The sequence below is a fragment of the Piliocolobus tephrosceles genome, chromosome 17 (assembly GCF_002776525.5).
Source record: "Piliocolobus tephrosceles isolate RC106 chromosome 17, ASM277652v3, whole genome shotgun sequence".
Classification (NCBI taxonomy): domain Eukaryota; kingdom Metazoa; phylum Chordata; class Mammalia; order Primates; family Cercopithecidae; genus Piliocolobus; species Piliocolobus tephrosceles.
In genome coordinates this window covers 63,094,368-63,114,798 of record NC_045450.1, presented here as the reverse complement: position 1 = coordinate 63,114,798, position 20,431 = coordinate 63,094,368, and the positions used below count along the sequence as shown (strand labels likewise).

Sequence of the window (20,431 nt, the reverse complement as noted above, 5' to 3'; positions counted from 1 at the left end):
GGTGGCTCATGTCTGTAATCCCAGCACTTTGGGAGGTCGAGGCGGGTGGATCACCTGAGGTCCAGAGTTCAAGACCAGTCTGAGCAAAATAGTGAAACCCTATCTCTACTAAAAATACAAAAATTAGCAGGCCATGGTGGCAGGCACCTGTAGTAGCCACTCAGGAGGCTGGGACAGGAAAATCGCTTGAGCCCGGAGCAAGATGTTGCAGTGAGGCGAGATCGTGCCACTGCACTCCAAACTGGGTGACAGAGTGATGCAAAGAGGATTGGATACTAGACAAAAGCGTGGGGTCAGCTCCCCACAGGGCCATTTGAATATCTGGTTCAAGATCCCTTCTCTCACATCCTTCACCTGCTTGGAACACTGCAGAACTAATGTTCCCAACAGAGCCTACCAAACCCAAAGGCAGCTTGTCATTTATGAGAGCTTTCCACATTCAGTGGTTCTGGTGCCTCTTGTGTAATTATCTTATCCTTGGCACCACCTGTGCAATTATTAACTTACTCCTCATGTTTGAATCAACTCACTGATAAACAACAAATGAAGTTATTTATTAATGAAATTCAAACCTCTATGTTAAATGAGAAACCACGATTGCCTGCCCTAAATATGAGTAAAAATAAACACTTGGAAACAAAGTATTATAATTATTGTAGCTTGCCATGATCGCTTTCCTTAGCTCAGGGTTTCAGGGTTTGAGGCCTCCTGTTTGTCTCTCTGTCTCCCCACCCATTTCCGCTTCTCTCCCTCTTTCCTACAACCTTCTCTGTTAGAAAGGGATGCTAGCATATGATAGCATCAAAATATGCTAAGCCCTAACTAAGGCCTTCTCCAACTGGAATTTTGCAAGACTAAAAACAATGAAAAAAGAAAAAAAATAAAAAGGAATGTGAGTCCACGTTTTTTGGAATCACGTCCACGTACCACATCAAATCATCGAAAGTTTTAGAAACTGGATGTCTTTTGGGAGCTTGGATTGTAAACATCCCTCCATACTAGATAACTGAGTTTACTTGTTCCTGAATAGAATTAAAATATACTCTTACTCGATTCTGAAATGCACTGCAAAAATCTTATAATCAGGATGCGTCTTACAATTGCCAAGCTTTTATTAGCCACTTTTACTACTGCTTTAACAGCGTCTTCTCCTTTTGTATCTGGGAAGCCGTTATTAGACTGATGACACATCTCATAATGAGGGTGACTGTGAGTCAAGAAAATATGGTTCACCTTAACAGGGCCAATATAAATGAGCCTCCGGTTTGGACGCCAAGACAACACAACAGCCTTGCGTTCTCCCAATTGTGTTCATCTGATAAAGACATTACAATAGCAAGAAATTATGATCTATAACCCTCCACTGGAACACTCACACATTCTTGGCCTTGAATGCTTCAGCAAAATGCTGCACGCTACGGAGCAGAGTGAGGTCCAGGGCCATTGCTTCTACCTTGGCTTTACGCTGGAATGAGAGAAAATAAAAAGAAATGATAAATAACAGCAAGTTTAGTTCATGGTATCAAGTTACAGTAAATGTGTTATGGAACATGTCGGAATTCCCCTGTTTAACATAAGACGCCCAGAGAGAATATAAATCATAGGAATGAATGGAAGAACAGGGCTTTTACTGCCAAGTTCGGGGAGGATGTGAGGCTGAGATTCTGCTAAACCTACAGGCTGTGCGGACGGAGTGGGGGAGCATGGGTTGTGCTGTGTTTCAGCGGCACAAAAGAGACTGCAGAGGGGCTTTGGGCTAAGGTTATCTCCTCTCAATCTGCATCCTAAAAAGCTGTAAGGAGGGGAACACACGACAAGGCCTGGATCATGGAAAGATGCAGGGGACAATATCTTAATTTCAAAAGCTGCCATCCAGGTTGTGAAATATCTCCACTAAACCTGCATCAAAAGCAACGGCAACTCCTTTATATAAAGTACAAAAGCAAAAAGACTCGTTTTTATACCAATGGACTCTGACAGACACAGATCCCAAAGAGAACCCTGACTTAGTAAACCCAGAAAACTCTATCAATAGGTGGAGTACATGCTGGTGATAGGAATAATAACGGTAATAACAGCTACTGTGTATTCAGGGCCTGCCGGGGGCTGGGCATTTGCAGATCATCTCAATTAAGGCTCCTAACAACTCAAAGACAATGTTCTCTCCATTTGACAAGGCAGCATCTTACAAGAGATCACAGAGACAAGAAGTTGAGTACAAGAACTGACCCCCAGTCAGTCTGATGCAGAAGGCCAAGTTCTCTCCTGGCAAGAAAGCAGGAGAACTGGAGAGTTCAGGATTTGAAGCAATGCAGTTCCGTTGGCCATGTTCTTCATGGCATCATTCTGCAAGGACAGATCTCCGGGTTGCCCCTCCCACTGGCCTTGTGTGTATGGGCCACTCCAAACTTTTAAATCTGGGTGCGCTTCGAAGTGCGAGATTAAATACTATCAGTTCTGAGACCTAGCTCCTTGAAAGGACAAAAAGCCACCTGCCTATTCAAATAAGAAGAATCCTGTAAAATTGTTGACTTGGGATTTCTAGTCTAGACTGTGATGTTTAACTAAGATTAAGGAGGATAACATGATACCTATAAGGCTATGAAGGGGGATGCAAATGGCACTGCTGAGAACATCCTCTACCCTAAGTGTCCTGTTCAGGGATGGACAGGAGCTGGGATGAGATATTCAGTGTATTTGCAGCCGGTTTATCTTGGCCGCGAAGTCCTGGGCTCTAACCCAAGTCCTAAGCTTTGAGCTGTGAACATCAGGCAGTGACAGCTAGAAAACACACTTACTCTGGACCATTTCACAGTCCTGAGTCTCAGTTTCCTATCCTTACAAACCTATGAGTAGGTCACATGTTCATAAGCACCTAACATCCTGTCTGGAAGAGAAGTTGTCTAACTAATTTAACTAGCAGAGAAGATGTCTGTTGTGCCAAAGGCTTGCCCTGATGCCACTCGGCAAGAAATGGCAGTCTGTGTGCGCTTTAGTCCAGCACAGTGGATAGATGGATGGCAATGATGTCCAAAGATCCTCCCTGAAGGCCACATCAGACCAGATTACTGAGGGAGGGATCCTGAAGAATCCAAGTCATGCCTGCTAACAAAGCCCTGTTGTTTTTTTCTTGTTTTCTTTTCTTTCTTTTTTTTTTTTTTTTTTGAGATGGACTCTCACTCTGTTGCCCAGGCTGGAGTGTAGTGGCGTGATCCTGGCTCATTGCCACCTCCACCTCCTGGGTTCAAGTGATTCTCCTGCCTCAGCCTCTCGAGTAGCTGGGACTACAGGTGCACGCCACCACATGCAGCTAATTTTTATACTTTTAGTAGAGACGCAGTTTCACCATGTTGACCAGGAAGGTCTCAATCTCTTGACCTCCTGATCCACCCACCCCAGCCTCCCAAAATGCTGGGATGACAGGTGTGAGCCACCGCACCTGGCACAAAGCCCAGTTTTAAGGAAAGGTGGTAGAAAGTGATTAAATTATGTCCCCAAACCCCAACAGCACATCAGTGGCAGAAGAAAACTGGCCAACACAGATTTAAATTCCTGGTCTTGGGGAACAGTGGCAGATGCCCAAATGTGTAGATTTTCGAAGGAGGAGGAGAAACATGAACCTGATCTAGGAAAACGGGAAAATGCCAACAGAGGGGTTGCTGGTTTCCTAAGTTCAGGGAATAATAGAGCTGGAGGGTCTGCTGTAAGGTGAGGACACGTCCCTCCTTCTATAAAGAGGCAAACTGCCACCAAGAAGAGTGAAAGCCCTTGAGTGAAGGCACACCCTGTCAAAGATGTGGAGCCCCAAATGAGGAGCTGAACCCCACAAGCTGTCTGAATAACTCGTATTTATCTGACGATTAAAAATCTTTTCGAAGTGTAAAATGTGGCAATACCCCCCACCGAGATGCTCATGCCTCATAAACACAACTACTTGACATTCAGAGTCAGCAAACAAAGTAACCTTTCATCCTCATCCTCAGTCCTCTGGTCCCCACCTCCTTTTACTTGGAGCATGACACTCACTGCCACGTGCAGAATCTTACGGAAATGTGAATGTATCACAAGAGGAAAGGCAGCCATTCATTATGTTATGGAGGGGGTGGTAAAGAAATTGTTCTGCTCAGCCAAGCCCCCAGGGAAAACCCCAAGGGATATGCAGGCTACATATTATAAAAATGCACGTCTGTATTTCCCCCATAAAACAGGAAGAACATTCCCAGATGGTGACCCCACAGCAGTATTTCAACAAAAATGATAGCACAGCCAACTAGCCCATACAGTCTTCTCTATAAGTAACTTACAACTGCTAAGTTTCCTTTTTGTTCTCCCGCTTTCCTTCAAAATAAAGCACAGAGCTGCCACTACCAATAAGAAGAAAATCATAACATATGCCTCTAAGGGAAAAAGGGGTCACAAGCCATCAAGTAGTTCAACAGACTAATCCACAAGCTGTGGGTTACTAGGCTCCTAGGGATAGTGACTCAAGTCCACGCACTGTTATTCAGGTAATTCTCTTACCTTAGGTATCAGGTTTCCCCTTTCTGCTACCAATCCTGAGAAATGGAGAGAAACTGGCGGCAATACAGTAAGTTCAAGGGATGGAAAATGTAGCTTTTAAATTAGAGTGGGTGTATGTGTTTATGGGTGTGTTGGGGTTTTGCACTTCCGATTGTCTAACGAACTAAGTAGCTTTATCGAAATCTTTGTAGTGCGACATGCTCTAAGTAAGAAGGTAGTGGCTGACAGATTACAAATGGAACCCATTTTTGAGTGGTGAACTGCTGTTAGGTGAGGACAAGAGACTCGATCTGCCAAGGTGAGATTTCCCGCCAGGTCTGGCAGTGAATCTGCAACTGACCACAGTTCACTTGCTTGGTTTAACTCATGATCTTTTTGTTAACTTTTATTTGAAACTAATTATAAATTCACAAAACATGACCAAACTGGTAGAGAGAACACCCCTACACCCATCATCCAGCTTCCCCCATATACATCTTACATACATACAATGCATTGGCAAAACCTGAAAATCAACATCAGCACAACGTAATTTACTAGACCACAGTCATTATTGGGATGTCACCTGATGTGGTTTGGCTCCGTGTCCCTACCCAAATCTCATGTTAAATTGTAATCCCCAGTATTGGAGGTGGGCCTGGTGGGAGGTGACTGGATCATGGGGCTGGTTAAAAACAGTTCAGTGTCATCCCTCCCTCCCAACCCCATTCCTGTGCTGTCTTATCATCAAGTTTGCCTGAGATCTGCTTGTTTAAAAGAGTGGATGGCCTTCCCCTACTTGTTCTCCCACTCCTGCTAAGATGTGCCTGCTTCCTCTCTTTGCCTTCTGTCATGATTGGAAGTTTCCTGAGGCCTATCCAGAAGCAGAACATGAACACAGAACAATGAGCCAATTAAACCTGTTTTCTTTATAAATTACAGTCTCAGGTATGCTTACGTAGCAGGGTGAGAACAAACTAATACAAGTTGAGATGCATTTACTTTGTTTGCTGTACCTTTGTGCATAATTCTAAGACATTTTATTACATGTATGGCTTCATATAACCATCACCACATTCAAGACACAGAACTGTTTCATCACCACCAAGCAAACCATGACTTTCATTAACAAGTGTTAGAATTCGCACTTACCATCTAGAACATCAGAAGTTCAGGCCTTGTTCAGTCAGAGCCTACTGTATTCACTGGCAATATAAACCTTTTAGTACCTGAGAGTGGCCACTAAGATATGGCCTTAGCATGGCTCACAAGATCCTCTGCATCAATCAGGATGTGCTTCAGGAAGGAACAACCCCCAAATCTCCATTACTTAGAACAAACCGGAATTATGACTTGCTCACACTTCACACTCATTGTAGGTCAGTGGGTCCCGCTCACTGTGGCCAGACAGGGCCCAGGTGGACGGAGCCTCTGTTGCCTGTAACATCAACAGCCTTCATGGCATGTGGAAGGCAATGTGATGAGCTGCACGTGGCATCTCAAAGACTTCCACTTAATAGTGACAGATGCTGCTTCTGCTCACATTTCCTGGACAAAGTCACATGGCTGGGCCTAGCTTCTAGAAGGTACAACATGCTGCTATGTGTCCAGAGAGAGGAGAAATAAAAATACACAGTGAGGAACAGCAACAACTAACTCAGTCCATGACTTGGTCCCTGTCTACCTCTCTGGGCTTGTTTCAGGCCAACTCCTACTTCACACTCACATCCACTATAAGAAAAACAGTCACAAAGATACATGAATATAGGCCATATTAAAAAAAGCATCTAAAACATAACTGGCTGGGCATAGCCATGTGCACCTGCTACTCAGGAGGCTGGGGCAAGAGGACCACTTGAAGGTGGGAGATCGAGGCTGCCATGAGACGTGATCACGCCACTGCACTCCAGCCTGGGCAACAGAACAAGACTGTCAGAGTGAAAAAGGAAAAGAAAGAAAATCCCACCACCGTAAAATAAACTGATAGCTTTCCATATATCCCTCGTTCCTTCCTACCTATATGTCTATCCACCTGTCTTCCCACCTACCTATCCATTCATCCATTCCTCTAATCATCCATACTCCTACGTTTGTTTAACCAGAAGAGATTCATTCTGAGATCACTGAATCTTGAAATGCTGTAAAATGGCTCTCAAACTTTTCCTTCCCCAAATTCTCATTCTTCCTTCTGATCACACCAGTACAAGCTTATCTCAGGCAAAACAGAAATGTTAACGTATTTTAAATTATGTATACAGACTCTACAACCCATCATTTTAAAACAGAGCCGCACAGGCGGTATCCCACATGTGAAGCATCCGGCAACTTCTAGGCAGCTCAGAAGCCCACCTGCTCCCAACACCCAGGGCGCAGCCCGAAAGACATAATCAAATAACCCAGGTACATGTCTCCCATTTCTCTCGGATACAGGGATACTCATCGGTAGCACAGTTCACTGACACCTTAATACAGCAAGTCTTCTCCGTCTATTCTTTATTAACTTCTAAAACCTGTCTTAGTGACTCAAGAGTCTGTAAGTGTGGAATCAAAGGGGTTTCTTGTTGTTATGCAACAGTGATCTCTAGTATCATTGTATGACTATAGATTAGCCATGTGTAACTCTGATGTGATACTGCCTGAAACCAAAGCAACCATATGGGGAGTGTGTGGTACTTAAACAGAGAAATGGGGAGATACTGTCATCGGCAGCAAAGACACTAGAGCCAGGCTGCCCTGGAACCACAGCCCAGCATGGCCAAGGCACTGGCAATGTGACTTCAGGGAAGCTACTGGAAGGTTCTGGGCTTCAATTGCCTTAGTTATGAATAAGCATAGTAGTATTGCCTTGTATGGTTAAATATTAGACAGAGTGAATATAAGGTATGAGCCACACAATGGGCTCTGAATATATACGAATATATATTATCATTATTTTGAAGGCCACTGCTAAAATGTGATGCCCATTGTGTTCCAGTAACAATGCATATTAGTAACTGTGGGCCCACCTTGTTTTCTTTTTTCAGGGGGTGGTTTGGGGCTTGGCAAGTTACTGCTTCTTGTGTATTTAGTTTGCTCCTCTGTGAAGTGGGAGTAAGAACAGCACCTACCTTAGGTTGGGAAGTGAGGCAATGTAACTAAAGCACTTGGAGCAGAACATGGTATCTGATCAGGAGATCATAACTCTAGATCCTTATATTGTGATTGTGTAGTGTTATATCAACGTGATCATCACAATGCATAAAGATGTGGTAGTGACTATCCATAAAGAGCGCAGTGCTTCACTCCTCACGGACAGGGCTGAATGGGTCATCATGGGCCGATGATAAAAGCGACCTCGCTGGGCACAGTGGCTCACGCCTGTAATCTCAGCACTTTGGGAGGCCAAGGTGGGTAGATCACGAGGTCAGGAGATCCAGACCATCCTGGCTAATACGGTGAAACCCCGTTTCTACTAAAAATATAAAAAAAAAATTAGCCGGGCGTGGTGGCAGGCACCTGTAGTCCCAGCTACATGGGAAGCTGAGGATGCAGAATGACCTGAACCTGGGAGGCGGAGCTTTCAGTGAGCCGAGATTGTGCCACTGCACTCCAGCCTGGGCAACAGAGTGAGACTCCGTCTCAAAAAAAAAAAAAAAAAAAAAAAAAGATTATCAAAAAGTGACCTCTAAATAATGACCATCTCATTTCAGTCCTTGCCCCACAGCAGTTCTATATCCCTACAGCAAGTTTGCAGGGTGCGGTCATTATCATCCACCTATTCCACAGATGGAAAAGCTGAGATTCAAAAGCCTCATGCACAGCTGCATCAAGATAGTAACCGCAAAGTCATGATTCACCACAATGCAATATTTCAATAACTATTCCATATTCCATTATGTCTACACAATGTACCTGTCCTCTCATCCCCCAACCCTCCTTGCCCCTTGGAAGCCATCATGGCAGCTGAGACAAAAACCACGGAAAACCATCAGATCTGTAACTGCCTCATGCTGTCGTGATCTTGGTAACCTGGTAGCCCAGGTACGCTTCTCTCATTTCCCTTGGACACAGGGGCACTCGTTAGTAGCACAGTTAGCGGACACCAAGTTCCAAATAAGGGAGACAACCTTCACAGGACTAAACTCATTTATCCATTAACACTGCCTCTACAGGGAAACGCATTTTCCACAGATTCGATCTCCATTTTCTTTTTTTCTCTCCATCATTCCAACACTTCAAAGGTAATGTCTCATACCTACATTATGCTTACCAACAATGGGAGGAGAAAAAACATCTCAAGGCAATAGGCCTTTAGAACACAGGATAGGAATAACTTCAATGATCAAACCCCGTTTTCAAGACCACAAATTATTACTTTATAGTCATCGTCAATTGTAAATTGCCGAGGAATCAGCTGGGAGGGTATCAATGAGTTCGCGCTCCTATCCCATTTCTCGCCATAGTGAATCGAAGTAGATGGTCTGTGGCCCAAGCTGTTGGGTCTTAGGGAGCATGCTTCAAAATACTCCCATCTCGTGCATGCAGGCCTTGAGTTCTCCACTTACCTCCAATGAAAGAATCCCTGGCACACACGTTTGGCACATCTAGCAGCACAAAGCAGCAGTTCTTTGTGATGCTGTGTTGAAAGCATCATCACTATGTGGGTCAAATAAAGGAACACATCGGTACAGTGGCTGGAGAAGGAAGATACCCAGGTACACTAGACGGCTGTGCTGAGCCTGGCCTCCATTATACCCGGAGGAAATTCTCTTTTAGCTGGGAGACTCATCCTATGCAACTGCAGAGGCAAGGGTTGCTGTTTACAGGGAATTAGCTATTTTGTGATCTCACTTCAAGGTACCCATCGATGCTGATTGGAAGGCTATGTATCTACCCCTCCCTTACAAATATGGAAAAACTTTTTTCCAGAATCTCATTTAAAAAGCTCTCACTTGCATGTATTTACTGATCATAAAAGCAACAAAAATAATAAGCGCCTATGACATGCTTGTTTTCATTTTATAGTAATAGCAAGTATCTTTTGAAGCATCTATAATTTTCCCTATTTTACAGATGACAAAACATAGGCTGAGTGACGTTAAAGTGGCAAAGCTAGTAAGACACAGATATGCGTTTCCAACTCAGGCGTGGCTGTTTCCAACGCTCGTGTCGTCACAAGACTGCCACACTGAGCAGCTCCCCCGTCGTCATATTCTTCAACACGTAACACCAGGAAGCTCTGAAGAAATTAACATCATCTATATATTCTTATTTGTGTCTGTTTTATATCATATTTATTTTACCCACTTAGAATTTACAAGAGAAGTGTTACTGCTGAACAAGAAAATGTAAGCACGGCAATAATCTACACTCAGAGCTTATTGCTAATGGCATCCTGCAAATTCTAATCCAATGGGCCTTAATTCATTATGCTGATATCTCTCACCCTTCTGCTTTACATACTCTCGGTCCTGATTTTATGTTCTAAAACCTTAAATAGGAGCTGTCACATTTACAACAGCAAGAGACACTGGCGTTGAGCATAGTATTGACATGACATTATTAACTGAACTACAAGAGAGATCCAACGCAACTGGTTTAATAATTCATCAATATCGTATGTAGGACTTCATAACACTAATTCCTCTAGAATTATTTAAGCGATGGTAATGGTTGCGATGGGTGACATCTTCACTGGAAAATGCATGGGGACACAGTTGACTAGTGATTCTTGTATGTCTTAGTCAAACCTGAATCAAGATCATGTGCCAGTCTGATGTGGAGTTCCACCCATCTTTGCCAAGTCTAAAGATGAAAAGTGTGCGCTCACAAATGTTCTTCCTGATAGGGTTCGCAGGAAAGGGGAGTTTGAGAGTCTCTTCCCTGGCTTGACACATTTTATCACTTTGCTTTTATCACTTTTATCACTTTGCTTTTAATAAACTCTTGGAGAGGATTCCACATTTTAAAATATGGAACCACCCCAAAAATGATCCCCAGCAAAACCCTGGATTTCCTTGTCTCTCACTCCTTTTTTGGGGGGGAAGGGGGAGGGGGGAAGTCTTGAAGAACAGAGGCTGAGTTTGCTACTCCTAACCTTCAAATCAACCATCCAGCATCAACCTTCACTCCAGGGCCCTCCACCAGATTCCCTTCCTACCTCCCCCTGCCAAAATACACTAACATCCCTAAGAAGAAAATGATGACAACTCTTCCTTCATTATATACAGGCCAAAATTTTTGCCTTATGTTGCTGGAACTCAATTTATAAAATAACCATGTCAATATCTATAGGTAATTGTGAGTTTATTCAAGGAGAAATTGCACCAGGTAACAGCTTATTTAATTCGGTATAAGAGTTACGTGCCATGGAAAGCAAAACTATTAAAAATGCTTAGACAGTAATTGGCAATATTCTGCAATCCGGATAAAAAATGCTTATCTTGCCAGAAACTAACAAGAGAGTGAAAATATTCCAAAACCGTCCCATTTCCCTCTATGCAATATATTCACTTTGCAGTTTAAAAACAGTTTAAGGAAGGACAGTGAATGACACAGGAGGTTGGCAGTCAACATGATTGTGCATTTATGCCTTGCTATTGAAGAAAGAGCCTTTTTTCACAGTGAATTTTTCATTCTAATGTAAGTGATGATTTACGTTAACTATAGGTAAAGCGTGGTTACATTTTCCTGAAGGATTGCAGGCAAGTAAAGAGGAGTACAATAAGTTGAAGCATAAAAGCTTTCTCTGTCATAATATTTATTATAATGGCATATAAAATAGCTGAAATAAATAATAGATGACTAAAGGTAAATTCATATGATAAAGAATCCTTCAGCAGACACCATTACTTTTGACTGCTCTAGCTTTATACACAGTTGAAGACTCTTAATAAACATGCCCTATATCTTATGTAAGTACTGCAAACATCAAAGACGTGCTTAAAAGGCAATGTACTGGACATCAGCTAATTTACTGTATAATTACATTCTCAACAGCAACAGTCTGTATATTCTGAATATTTAATAGCTGTGTTCTTAATGAAACTTGTTAAGCATTGGAACTTCCCACTTTGGGGAAGTCAGTAATAAAAGAAAAATCAGTGCCCCACCTCCTCGATTCAGAAAGATGTGTAGCTCCGAACACACAGATCCGGGACCTGGTGATTGCTGCAAGTCGCAAGTCAATAGTGGGTAAATTGAATAAAAAGACAAAAACAAGATTTGTCTGTTCTGTTCGAAAGGATTTTACATTCCACACGGCAGACTTGTGAAGTCTGAACGATTCTCAAACTGAGGGAGATGGTCTTGGTTCCAGCAGTTGCGAGGGCGAGAACTATACCCTGATAGCCGAGTCAGAGCAGAGTGTGAGCAGAGTCTGCTCTGGTTCTCAGCCAGGGGCCATTCTAACCGCTAGCAGACATCTGCTAATTTCTGGAGACATTTCTGCTTGTTGCAACTTGGTGGAAAGTGAACTGGCATCTAGAGGGCAGAGGCCAGGGATGCTACTCAGTATATTACGATGCACAGGACAGCCGGCCTAACAAAGGATTCTCTGGCCTCAGTAGTCCCAAGGTTGCCTGCGTGTGGTTGGTCACAAGCACTTTGGTTAACCCAAGTGGTCATCAGCTATTTACGTTTACTGTTAGTTGCAAAAATAAAACTAGTTCATTATATTACAAATAATACAGAAGTGGATAACGTATGAAGTAAAAACTTCCCCAAGTCCTACTGCGCCAAGGTAAGGACAGGGACAGCCTGGTTCAGATCCTTCCAGAATATATTTTCTACCCATGTAAAAACATCACGCAACTTTTCCTAGAAACATAGTATTCTAGTTCATGTGGTTGCTTCACAATCTAGTTTTCCTCAATAATACGTAATTGAATCTATCTAAACAGAGCTCTACGCCCATACTTGGTCACCAGTATGTGCGGCCCACTAAAGGTTCAATCATTCATTAAAAACTGTCCCCATACACTTCACTAGCTTTGTGAACTTTTTACTTACATTCTCTACACGTGAGCTTCCTTATCAGTTAAAAACAGATATTAAGGAACTTGCTCCTTGAAGTTACTGTGAGAACTGTTGGATAATATCTATGAGAAGCAGCCGGGTGTGGTGGCTCATGCCTGTAATCCCAGCACTTTGGGATGCAGAGGCGAGTGGATCACTTGAGGTCAGGAGTTCAAGACCAGCCTGGCCATCATGGTGAAACTCCATCTCTACGAAAATACAAAAATTAGCCAGGTATGGTGACACGTGCTGGTAGTCCCAGCTATTCAAAAGGCTGAGGCAGAAGACTAGCTTGAACCCATGAGGCGGCACTTGCAGTGAGCGAAGATTGCACCACTGCACTCCAGCCTGGGCATCAGAGCAAGACTCTGCCTCAAAAAAAAAAAAAAAATCCTATAAATGTGATCCTATAAATGTGACTCATTGTTTCTGCTGTCATATTATTTTATGTTGTTGTCAGGTTTTTTTTATTTTTTATTGCCACTGAAAGCAATGCTGCAATACAAATACTTAGCAAAATACAGTATTTTTCTTTAAGATTAATTCCTGGAAGTAGACTCACTAGGTCAAGAGATACCCACATTTTAAATTTTGATCGATTTTTACTGAGGGTCCTCCAAAAAGGTTATACCAATTTCTTTTTTTTTTTTTTTTTTTGAGACAGAGTCTCCCTGTGCCGCCCAGGCTGGAGCGCAGTGGCCGGATCTCAGCTCACTGCAAGCTCCGCCTCCCAGGTTCACGCCATTCTCCTGCCTCAGCCTCCCAAGTAGCTGGGACTACAGGCGCCCGCCACCTCGCCCGGCTAGTTTTTTGTATTTTTAGTAGAGACGGGGTTTCACCATGTTAGCCAGGATGGTCTCGATCTCCTGACCTCGTGATCCGCCCGTCTCGGCCTCCCAAAGTGCTGGGATTACAGGCTTGAGCCACCCCGCCCGGCCTGGTTATACCAATTTCTATTCCCAAGAACCCTACAGGAGACTACGAAAGAAAAGCAAAACAACCAATAATTCACACTGACATTTATCGTAAATTAAAATGTACAGCTTCATATCTGCATCTCTAATACCTGATGCATACACAATAGCACTGAGCACATTTTCAGGACAGGCTTTAATTTAGAAAATGAATGAATGACTGTTTAACATACTATCAAATACGGGGAAAAGCCGTAAGTAGAAATACAAGTAGGCTATTCATATTGGCAGCAACAATTGTCTGTAAGCCATTGGGAAACCCAGGCATTTCTCCTGGTGCTTCAGGCTGTCTGGCTGAATGCCCGCCTCTCGGAAGGTGGCCACACTGTGTGTGACGGATATGTGCTTGGTATGCAGAATATGCAGTAAACATGTAACAGTATCATGCTGGAGAAATGATCACGACAGTTTTTTTTTACTTTACAGATGAATCTAAAGAGAGAAATCTTTCAGAGGATCTCCAGGAACAAAGCAGGATGTTTAACAGATAAACTAGAAAATATTTTTAAAGGTGCTTCGGAAAAAAATAAGGTTTCCTGCTTAAAATGGCATCTGCATCGCAGTAGTTTATGGGTTCCCACCATAATACCCATTTAAGACAGAAAAAGTAGCCAGGCGCGATGGCTCACGCCTGTAATCCCAGCACTCTGGGAGGCCAAGGCAGGCAGATCACCTGAGGTCAAGAGTTCGAGACCAGGCTGGCCAACCTGGTGAAAACCAGTTCCAACTGAAAAAGCAAAAAAAAAAAAAAAAAAAAAAAAAAGGGCTGGGCACAGTGGCTCTTGCCTGTAATCCCAGCACTTTGGGAGGCCAAGGCAGGCAGATCACGAGGTCAGGAGATCGAGACCATCCTGACTAACATTGTGAAACCCTGTCTCTACTAAAAATACAAAAAAAATTAGACAGGCATGGTGGCGGGCACCTATATCTCAGCTACTTGGGAGGCTGAGGCAGGAGAATGGTGTGAACCTAGGAGGCAGAACTTGCCGTGAGCTGAGATTACACCACTGCACTTAGCCTGGGTGACAGAACGAGACTCTGCGTTTAAAAAAAAAAAAAAGAAAAAGTTGAGGACTCAAAACACCATAAACACAAACAGAGTCATCACTATCGCCAAATTTTGTGCGTCATTTGGAGTAGCTATAGGACCAAATAAATTATACTGAAAATGAATTGAAGCAGCAACTAAAACGACAGTAACAACAAGTGAAATTTGTTTTATGGGGGAAAGGATTGCACTGAGTCATTAAATCATGCATTGTCTGGCTCTGCTGATCAGAATGATAGACATTAAATAAGTTGATATCTAAAAAAAAAATTACGCATGTATGTAAGACTTTTAAGAGTAACAGGGAGAGAGAAAAACAGAGAAAGAAAGGAAGAAAGGGAGGAAAGAATCATTAGCTTCCAAATGAGCAATAGGGAGAAAAAATTATGTATAGAGTAACTCAGATAAAAAGAAATTTAATCGATTCAAAAATTATGCCTGGTGGCCAGGCATAACGGCTCACGCCTATAATCCCTACACTGTAGGAAGCCAAGGCGGGTGGATTGCTTGAGGTCAGGAGTTCGAGACCAGCCTGGCCAACATGGTGAGACTCCACCTCCACTAAAAATACAAAAATTGGCCGGGCCTGGTGGCACATGGTTTTAATGCCAGCTACTTGGGAGGCTGAGGTGGGAGGAACGCTTGAACTCAGCAGGCAGAGTTTGCAGTGAGCCGAGATCATGTCACTGCACTCCAGCCTGGATGACAGTGAAACTCCGTCTCAAAAAAATACACATATATGCCCAGAAAAATTTAAAAGTAAGAAAAACTTGGTAGTGAAGAAAACACAATGAAATATAGCAATTATTTCAAATTTATCCGTAATGGTAAGAAACATGAGCTTAAATTCACACATTAAAAGGCAGAAACCAACAGACTAGAAATTAAAAAACAGTTCTATGCTATATAAAAAAGATACACTGCAGATAGAGAGAACTAGCTATCCCTCAGAATAGTTCTCCTCTTTCCACAGGATGGGAAAAGAGGCTGACTAGACAGAAACCCACGTTTCCTGTCCTACGCTGCATTGAGGGGAGATATTTACGTTTCCACTAATGGTCACTGAGCAGAAGAGAATGTAACTCCTGTGCTATTTCTCGTATGAATTGGGTTCCGCATACTTCAACCTTCCATGAGATAAATGTTAAGCTATAGTAAGTTCCTAGGGGACAATACAGCCACTCAATGAAATGAGCGTGGATATCTTACTCACCAAACAGACAAAGCCAACTGTCAACGAGAGACACCCATGTGGATCTGCGTCTTTACACTGAAAGACATTTGGTGAAACTGTGCTCTGCCATAACTCAAAAGGTACATCTAGTACCTACTGTACTGAGTCTGAAGCTCCAGGGAAGAGCTAGAGTATCAGTGTGTGCTGGTTGCTCCACGCTGCTTTTACCAAGATATTACAAGAAAGAGATGTGCTCCTGAAAAAAGCACTGTCCAGGGTGAAAGCAGAAATGAAAGGTAGGACATTATAGAGTTGAAAAAGTCAATTGATTCTGGAGTCCAAAAAGCAATAAAATAAGCCTGCAAAAGTCTTTGAGAGACAAAAGACCATTACAAATTCAAATAATTCAGCCCAGTAGCATATATCAGATTAATGATGCTACTTTTCAAACCAAGCTCATTATTCCAGATAGCCTCATGGTAGCTGCTACTGAGTTGAAAGAGAGGCATGACGATAACAAATTAGAAAAATAAAGCAACTTGAGATTCAAGTCTAGGAAAGACTGGTGTGGCTACTACTCATGAATTAACTGGAAACAAAGACATCTGAATCCTGTAAGATTATTAAGAACTTAAATAAAGATTAATCTGACCTTAAAAGTCTGTAACTGCTAAAAACAAAAAACTGAACCTCAACTATACACCAGCAGGAAGTGGGCTGATAGCTGCTAATTCCCCTAAGTAAAGTAACCCTCCTCTAGATCCAGTTTAGATGGGACCATGGAGCACAATGGACAGAGTACTTCCCTCCAGAGAGTAGATTTAAGACCTGGGTAAAAAACGTTCTCTTACTACAAGGTTCTTTACCTCCCTAGCGTGATTCTATCATTGATTGTCATGGAGCAGCATGTTTCTCATTCTTTTCTTTCGAAAATGGAGATTTTACTGCTAATATTCTATGTCTACTCCACCTTCTATTGCATAGGGCAGCAAAGGGGTTCCAGGAATGAATAGGCTGCCTTCTTGAATGCCACAGGACCCTGTGTGGGAATAAGGAAGCAAAAGGTATTTGGTGCCCAGATGTGAGAACTGTAAGGGAGACTACCAGCTATTCACAGAATCCCTTTGCCTTAGTTTCCAGGGCACTCAACTAGATTCATTGCCCAGTCTCCTTCACAATTAGGCATAGCCGTGAGACTTGGAGTTGGCCAGTGGAATATAAATCTAAGGGAGGTACACCTCCTTCAAGGCCTAGTCCATAAAACACTCACATGTCTACTTCCAGCCTCAATTGAGAGACCAATAACCACTGTTACATAAGCTGGAAATAAATTACCATTGTGTTAAGCCATTAAAACAACAGAAAATATTTGTCCTAGAAGCTATCCTTGCCTACCTAACACACGTGATTAAAACAGAGAAATATAAAAAGGTTAAAGATAAAGAGGTGAAAGAAAAATATCAGGAACATTTTGAAAGCAGAATAGCTAGTATAGCAAATAACATAAAAATAAATTTTAGGCAAAATAAAAACAAAAAACACTAAAGATAAAAATGGATAATGCATAAAGGGAGAAATAATTAGGCAGGAATAGATAACAATCATGAACTTGCATGTGCCAAATAACACAGCCATAAGCAAAAAGATGAATTTATCTATCTTAGTGGAACAGATTAACCATTTGTAATAGAAATAAGTAAAAGTAGACAAAATGGAGTATTTAGATAAAATGGTCAACAAACCATTAAAAGAGTATAAAGCAAGTAAAAGAGCTGTGGCACACTACACATAAAAAAAAATGGATTCTTTTCATACTTTCTTGAAGTTAACCATGAGCCAGATCACAAAGGCAATTTCAACATATTTCAAATTCTTGTCATCACAAAGATCACACCTTTTTATTGTGATGCAGTTAAACTAGAAATTGAAAATAAATGGTTTTCATCTTAAAATGAAAAAGTTATATCCGTCTGTAGAGAGTCAGAGCTAGGAAGTGGAAGCACAAGAAAACTGTAGTACAGTGAAGTCACCTTCAACTAAAACTTGCAAAACAATGACATTGATGCTGAGGAGCTGTGCATATCAACTTAACTCCTACACTTCAGAAAAATTACCTAGGCATATGAAAGATCATGTTACATACTCTAATAATGAGTAGCTTGAATGCTAATTCACAGATGAAGAACAGTGAAGAAAAAAGTGAGGATAGCAACAAGAGATAATAAAATAAAGGACAAACAAGTAAAAAAAAAAAAATCACAAAAAAGTCTCAGAGCAACCTGATCTCTACACATTCTATGTCAGGAAACAAATTTTTTAGACATGTTGGCCATCTTCCACTTTATGTGCATCTCCATGAAACAGAAATAGAAAACAAAAACAAACAAAAAAGAATAGGCTGAGAAAAACCAGAAGGGGGTTAAAAATGGATTGCCCAAAAAAAAAAAAAGAAAAAAAGTTTAAAGTTTAAAAGTTTATAGAGGAACGTATACTCACATTAGCAGATGGTGAAAACCAGAATTTATCCCAAGGAAAATAATCAGTTATAAGGAAAGGAAACTTAGATGCCTCTCCCAGAATATGGAGAAAGGCAGAAGATAGACACAGTAAGAAGATTAAAAAATAAATAAGACAGAATCCATAACTATATCCTAATAATTACAGGTATACTTTAAGAACAGGACAGAATAAGAATAGAAACATTTAAAATGACATAAAAAAATCAAGAAGAAAACATTGTAGATACCCCCAGCATACCTCTCTCATCTATTTCTCTTCTTTTTGATAAAGAGTATTTTGAATTTGATGTTTATCCAATGAATAATATTAACGACGGCCAATTCTTATATAGCACTTACTATGTACTGAGCTCTGTTCTAAGAACTTTTACAGATGAACTCACCCATTTAACAACTCTCTGAGGTGGGTAGTAATATCATCCCATTTTGCTAAGGAGGGAACTAAAGCAGAGATTAAGGAACTTGCCCAGAATTTTAAGACAGTTACTTTTGGAGCAAAGATATGCACCTAGATTGTCTGGCACCTAGAGCCATCCCTCTTTTTTTTTTTGGATACAGAGTCTTGCTCTCTCTTCCAGGCTAGAGTGCAGCGGTGTGATCTTGCTGGCTGCAACCTCCAGCTCCCAAGTTGAAGCAATTCTGATGCTTCAGCCTCCCAAGTAGCTGGGATTACAGACCTGCACCACGACGCTTGGCTATTTTTGTATTTTTAGTAAAGACTGGGTTTCATCATGTTGGCCAGGCTGGTCTCGAACTCTTGACCTCATGTGATCCTCCCACCTCGGCCTCCCAAAGTGCTGGGATTATAGGCGTGAGCCACTGCGCCCGTCCTTATGGGTTCCATTATGGCACTGTGCTGCCTCTATGACTACTACATGATAGGCCATCACTATACACATTACTATACACATCTGTGTCCACAAGTAACGCATTTGTTGGGTTTTAACAATTGGTTTCAACTGGATTTCTGATGGTGTTTATTAATCCTCCCTCCGAGAGAGACCTTTCTGGAGAAACTGGTCCCATAATAGGATGGGTAACAGTATGTAATGAAAATGTTTGCCTCCTTGAGCTTTGCCTAGACATTAATGAGTCATCAGTCCAGCCCCTCAATATTGTGGTAGGTGTATTTGTGTGGCCAACACAGGCCGAGTGAGCTGCCCCTCCTTGGTTGTATGTTGTGCCTGGTGAGACTCGGCTCTGCCACTTGCTGCCCACCCCTTCATTCTTAAAGTCTTTATTTTAGTTTTCTCTTTATCATCTGGAATAAGTCTTCCAGTAACTTACTCAAGAAAGCTAAATGGAAAGCATTTCCTGAGTCTTTTTTTTTTCTACGTTTTTTCCTCTTGCGTGACACTTAAAAGATACCCCGAGTATGAAATATGTGAGTTCCACTGTTTTCACTGCAATATTCTTCACTATCTTTTGGAACTTACTGTGACAGAGGAGAAATCTGACATCACTGTGTAAACTCAGAATAACGTCTAGCACACAGTAAGCCCTGAGCGTACATTAGCTATGATGTTCCTAATCTTCCACATTAATGGGTTTTCCTTTAATATACACACGTCCCAAGTTCAATGAGAAAACAAACTCTAAAGAAAGAGAATAGGAAAAAAAGGAAAAGAAAATGGAAAAAGCATAGAGAAAGAAAGAGCTGAGAGAGGAAGGGAGGCGATGAGACGAGAACAAGGGGAGAGCGGGAGGCTGAGAAATGCAGAGAAAGGCAGACAGAAGTCTACGAGGAGCAGTAGATCGCAGCTGACAGTCGCACGCAGACACAGAGCAGTGGTGGGATGTCCCATCCTGTCAGTGCACACGTGCAGCCTGCTGGTTTGGGCATCGGCACAGGACCACATTCGAATCTGGCTCTGTAGTCAGCTCTCCCATGGCCCAATGGGACAAATGAATCGCGACGCGTAATTTTGCTAAAACCCAGCTAACTTCCAGACTGCATGTGTTGCAAAGAGCATCCCAGGCAGTATTAGAGTGGGGAGGGGAAGGGAGAGGATCCTACCTTACAAATGTCCATTAGAAGCCACTTCACGATGGCATGCATGTTAATGCAGCCTGGCCTCAGTGCAAGCTCTCCCTGCCTCTTCAATATTTATGAAGAGCATCTTCCCTTTTCTCCTTGGCTGGAGGATATAGACGTTCTCTATGGGAAGAGTTTCTAGCGCTTGCAGCCTGATGGGCTGGCCCAGAGCTTTCACCATATTAA

The 20,431-nt window shown here is 42.1% G+C and overlaps 1 protein-coding gene across 5 annotated transcripts in view; it reads right to left on the bottom strand.

The window, feature by feature from the left end:
* WWOX (WW domain containing oxidoreductase) overlaps positions 1-20,431 on the bottom strand; it is a 1,124,103-nt gene that overhangs the window by 827,504 nt on the left and 276,168 nt on the right. For all 5 annotated transcript variants that reach the window (XM_023226795.2, XM_023226799.1, XM_023226797.1 and 2 more), the window contains exon 6: positions 1,377-1,465. In XM_023226795.2, the coding sequence (XP_023082563.1) occupies positions 1,377-1,465 (89 nt within the window). The remainder of the gene's footprint in view (positions 1-1,376; positions 1,466-20,431) is intronic.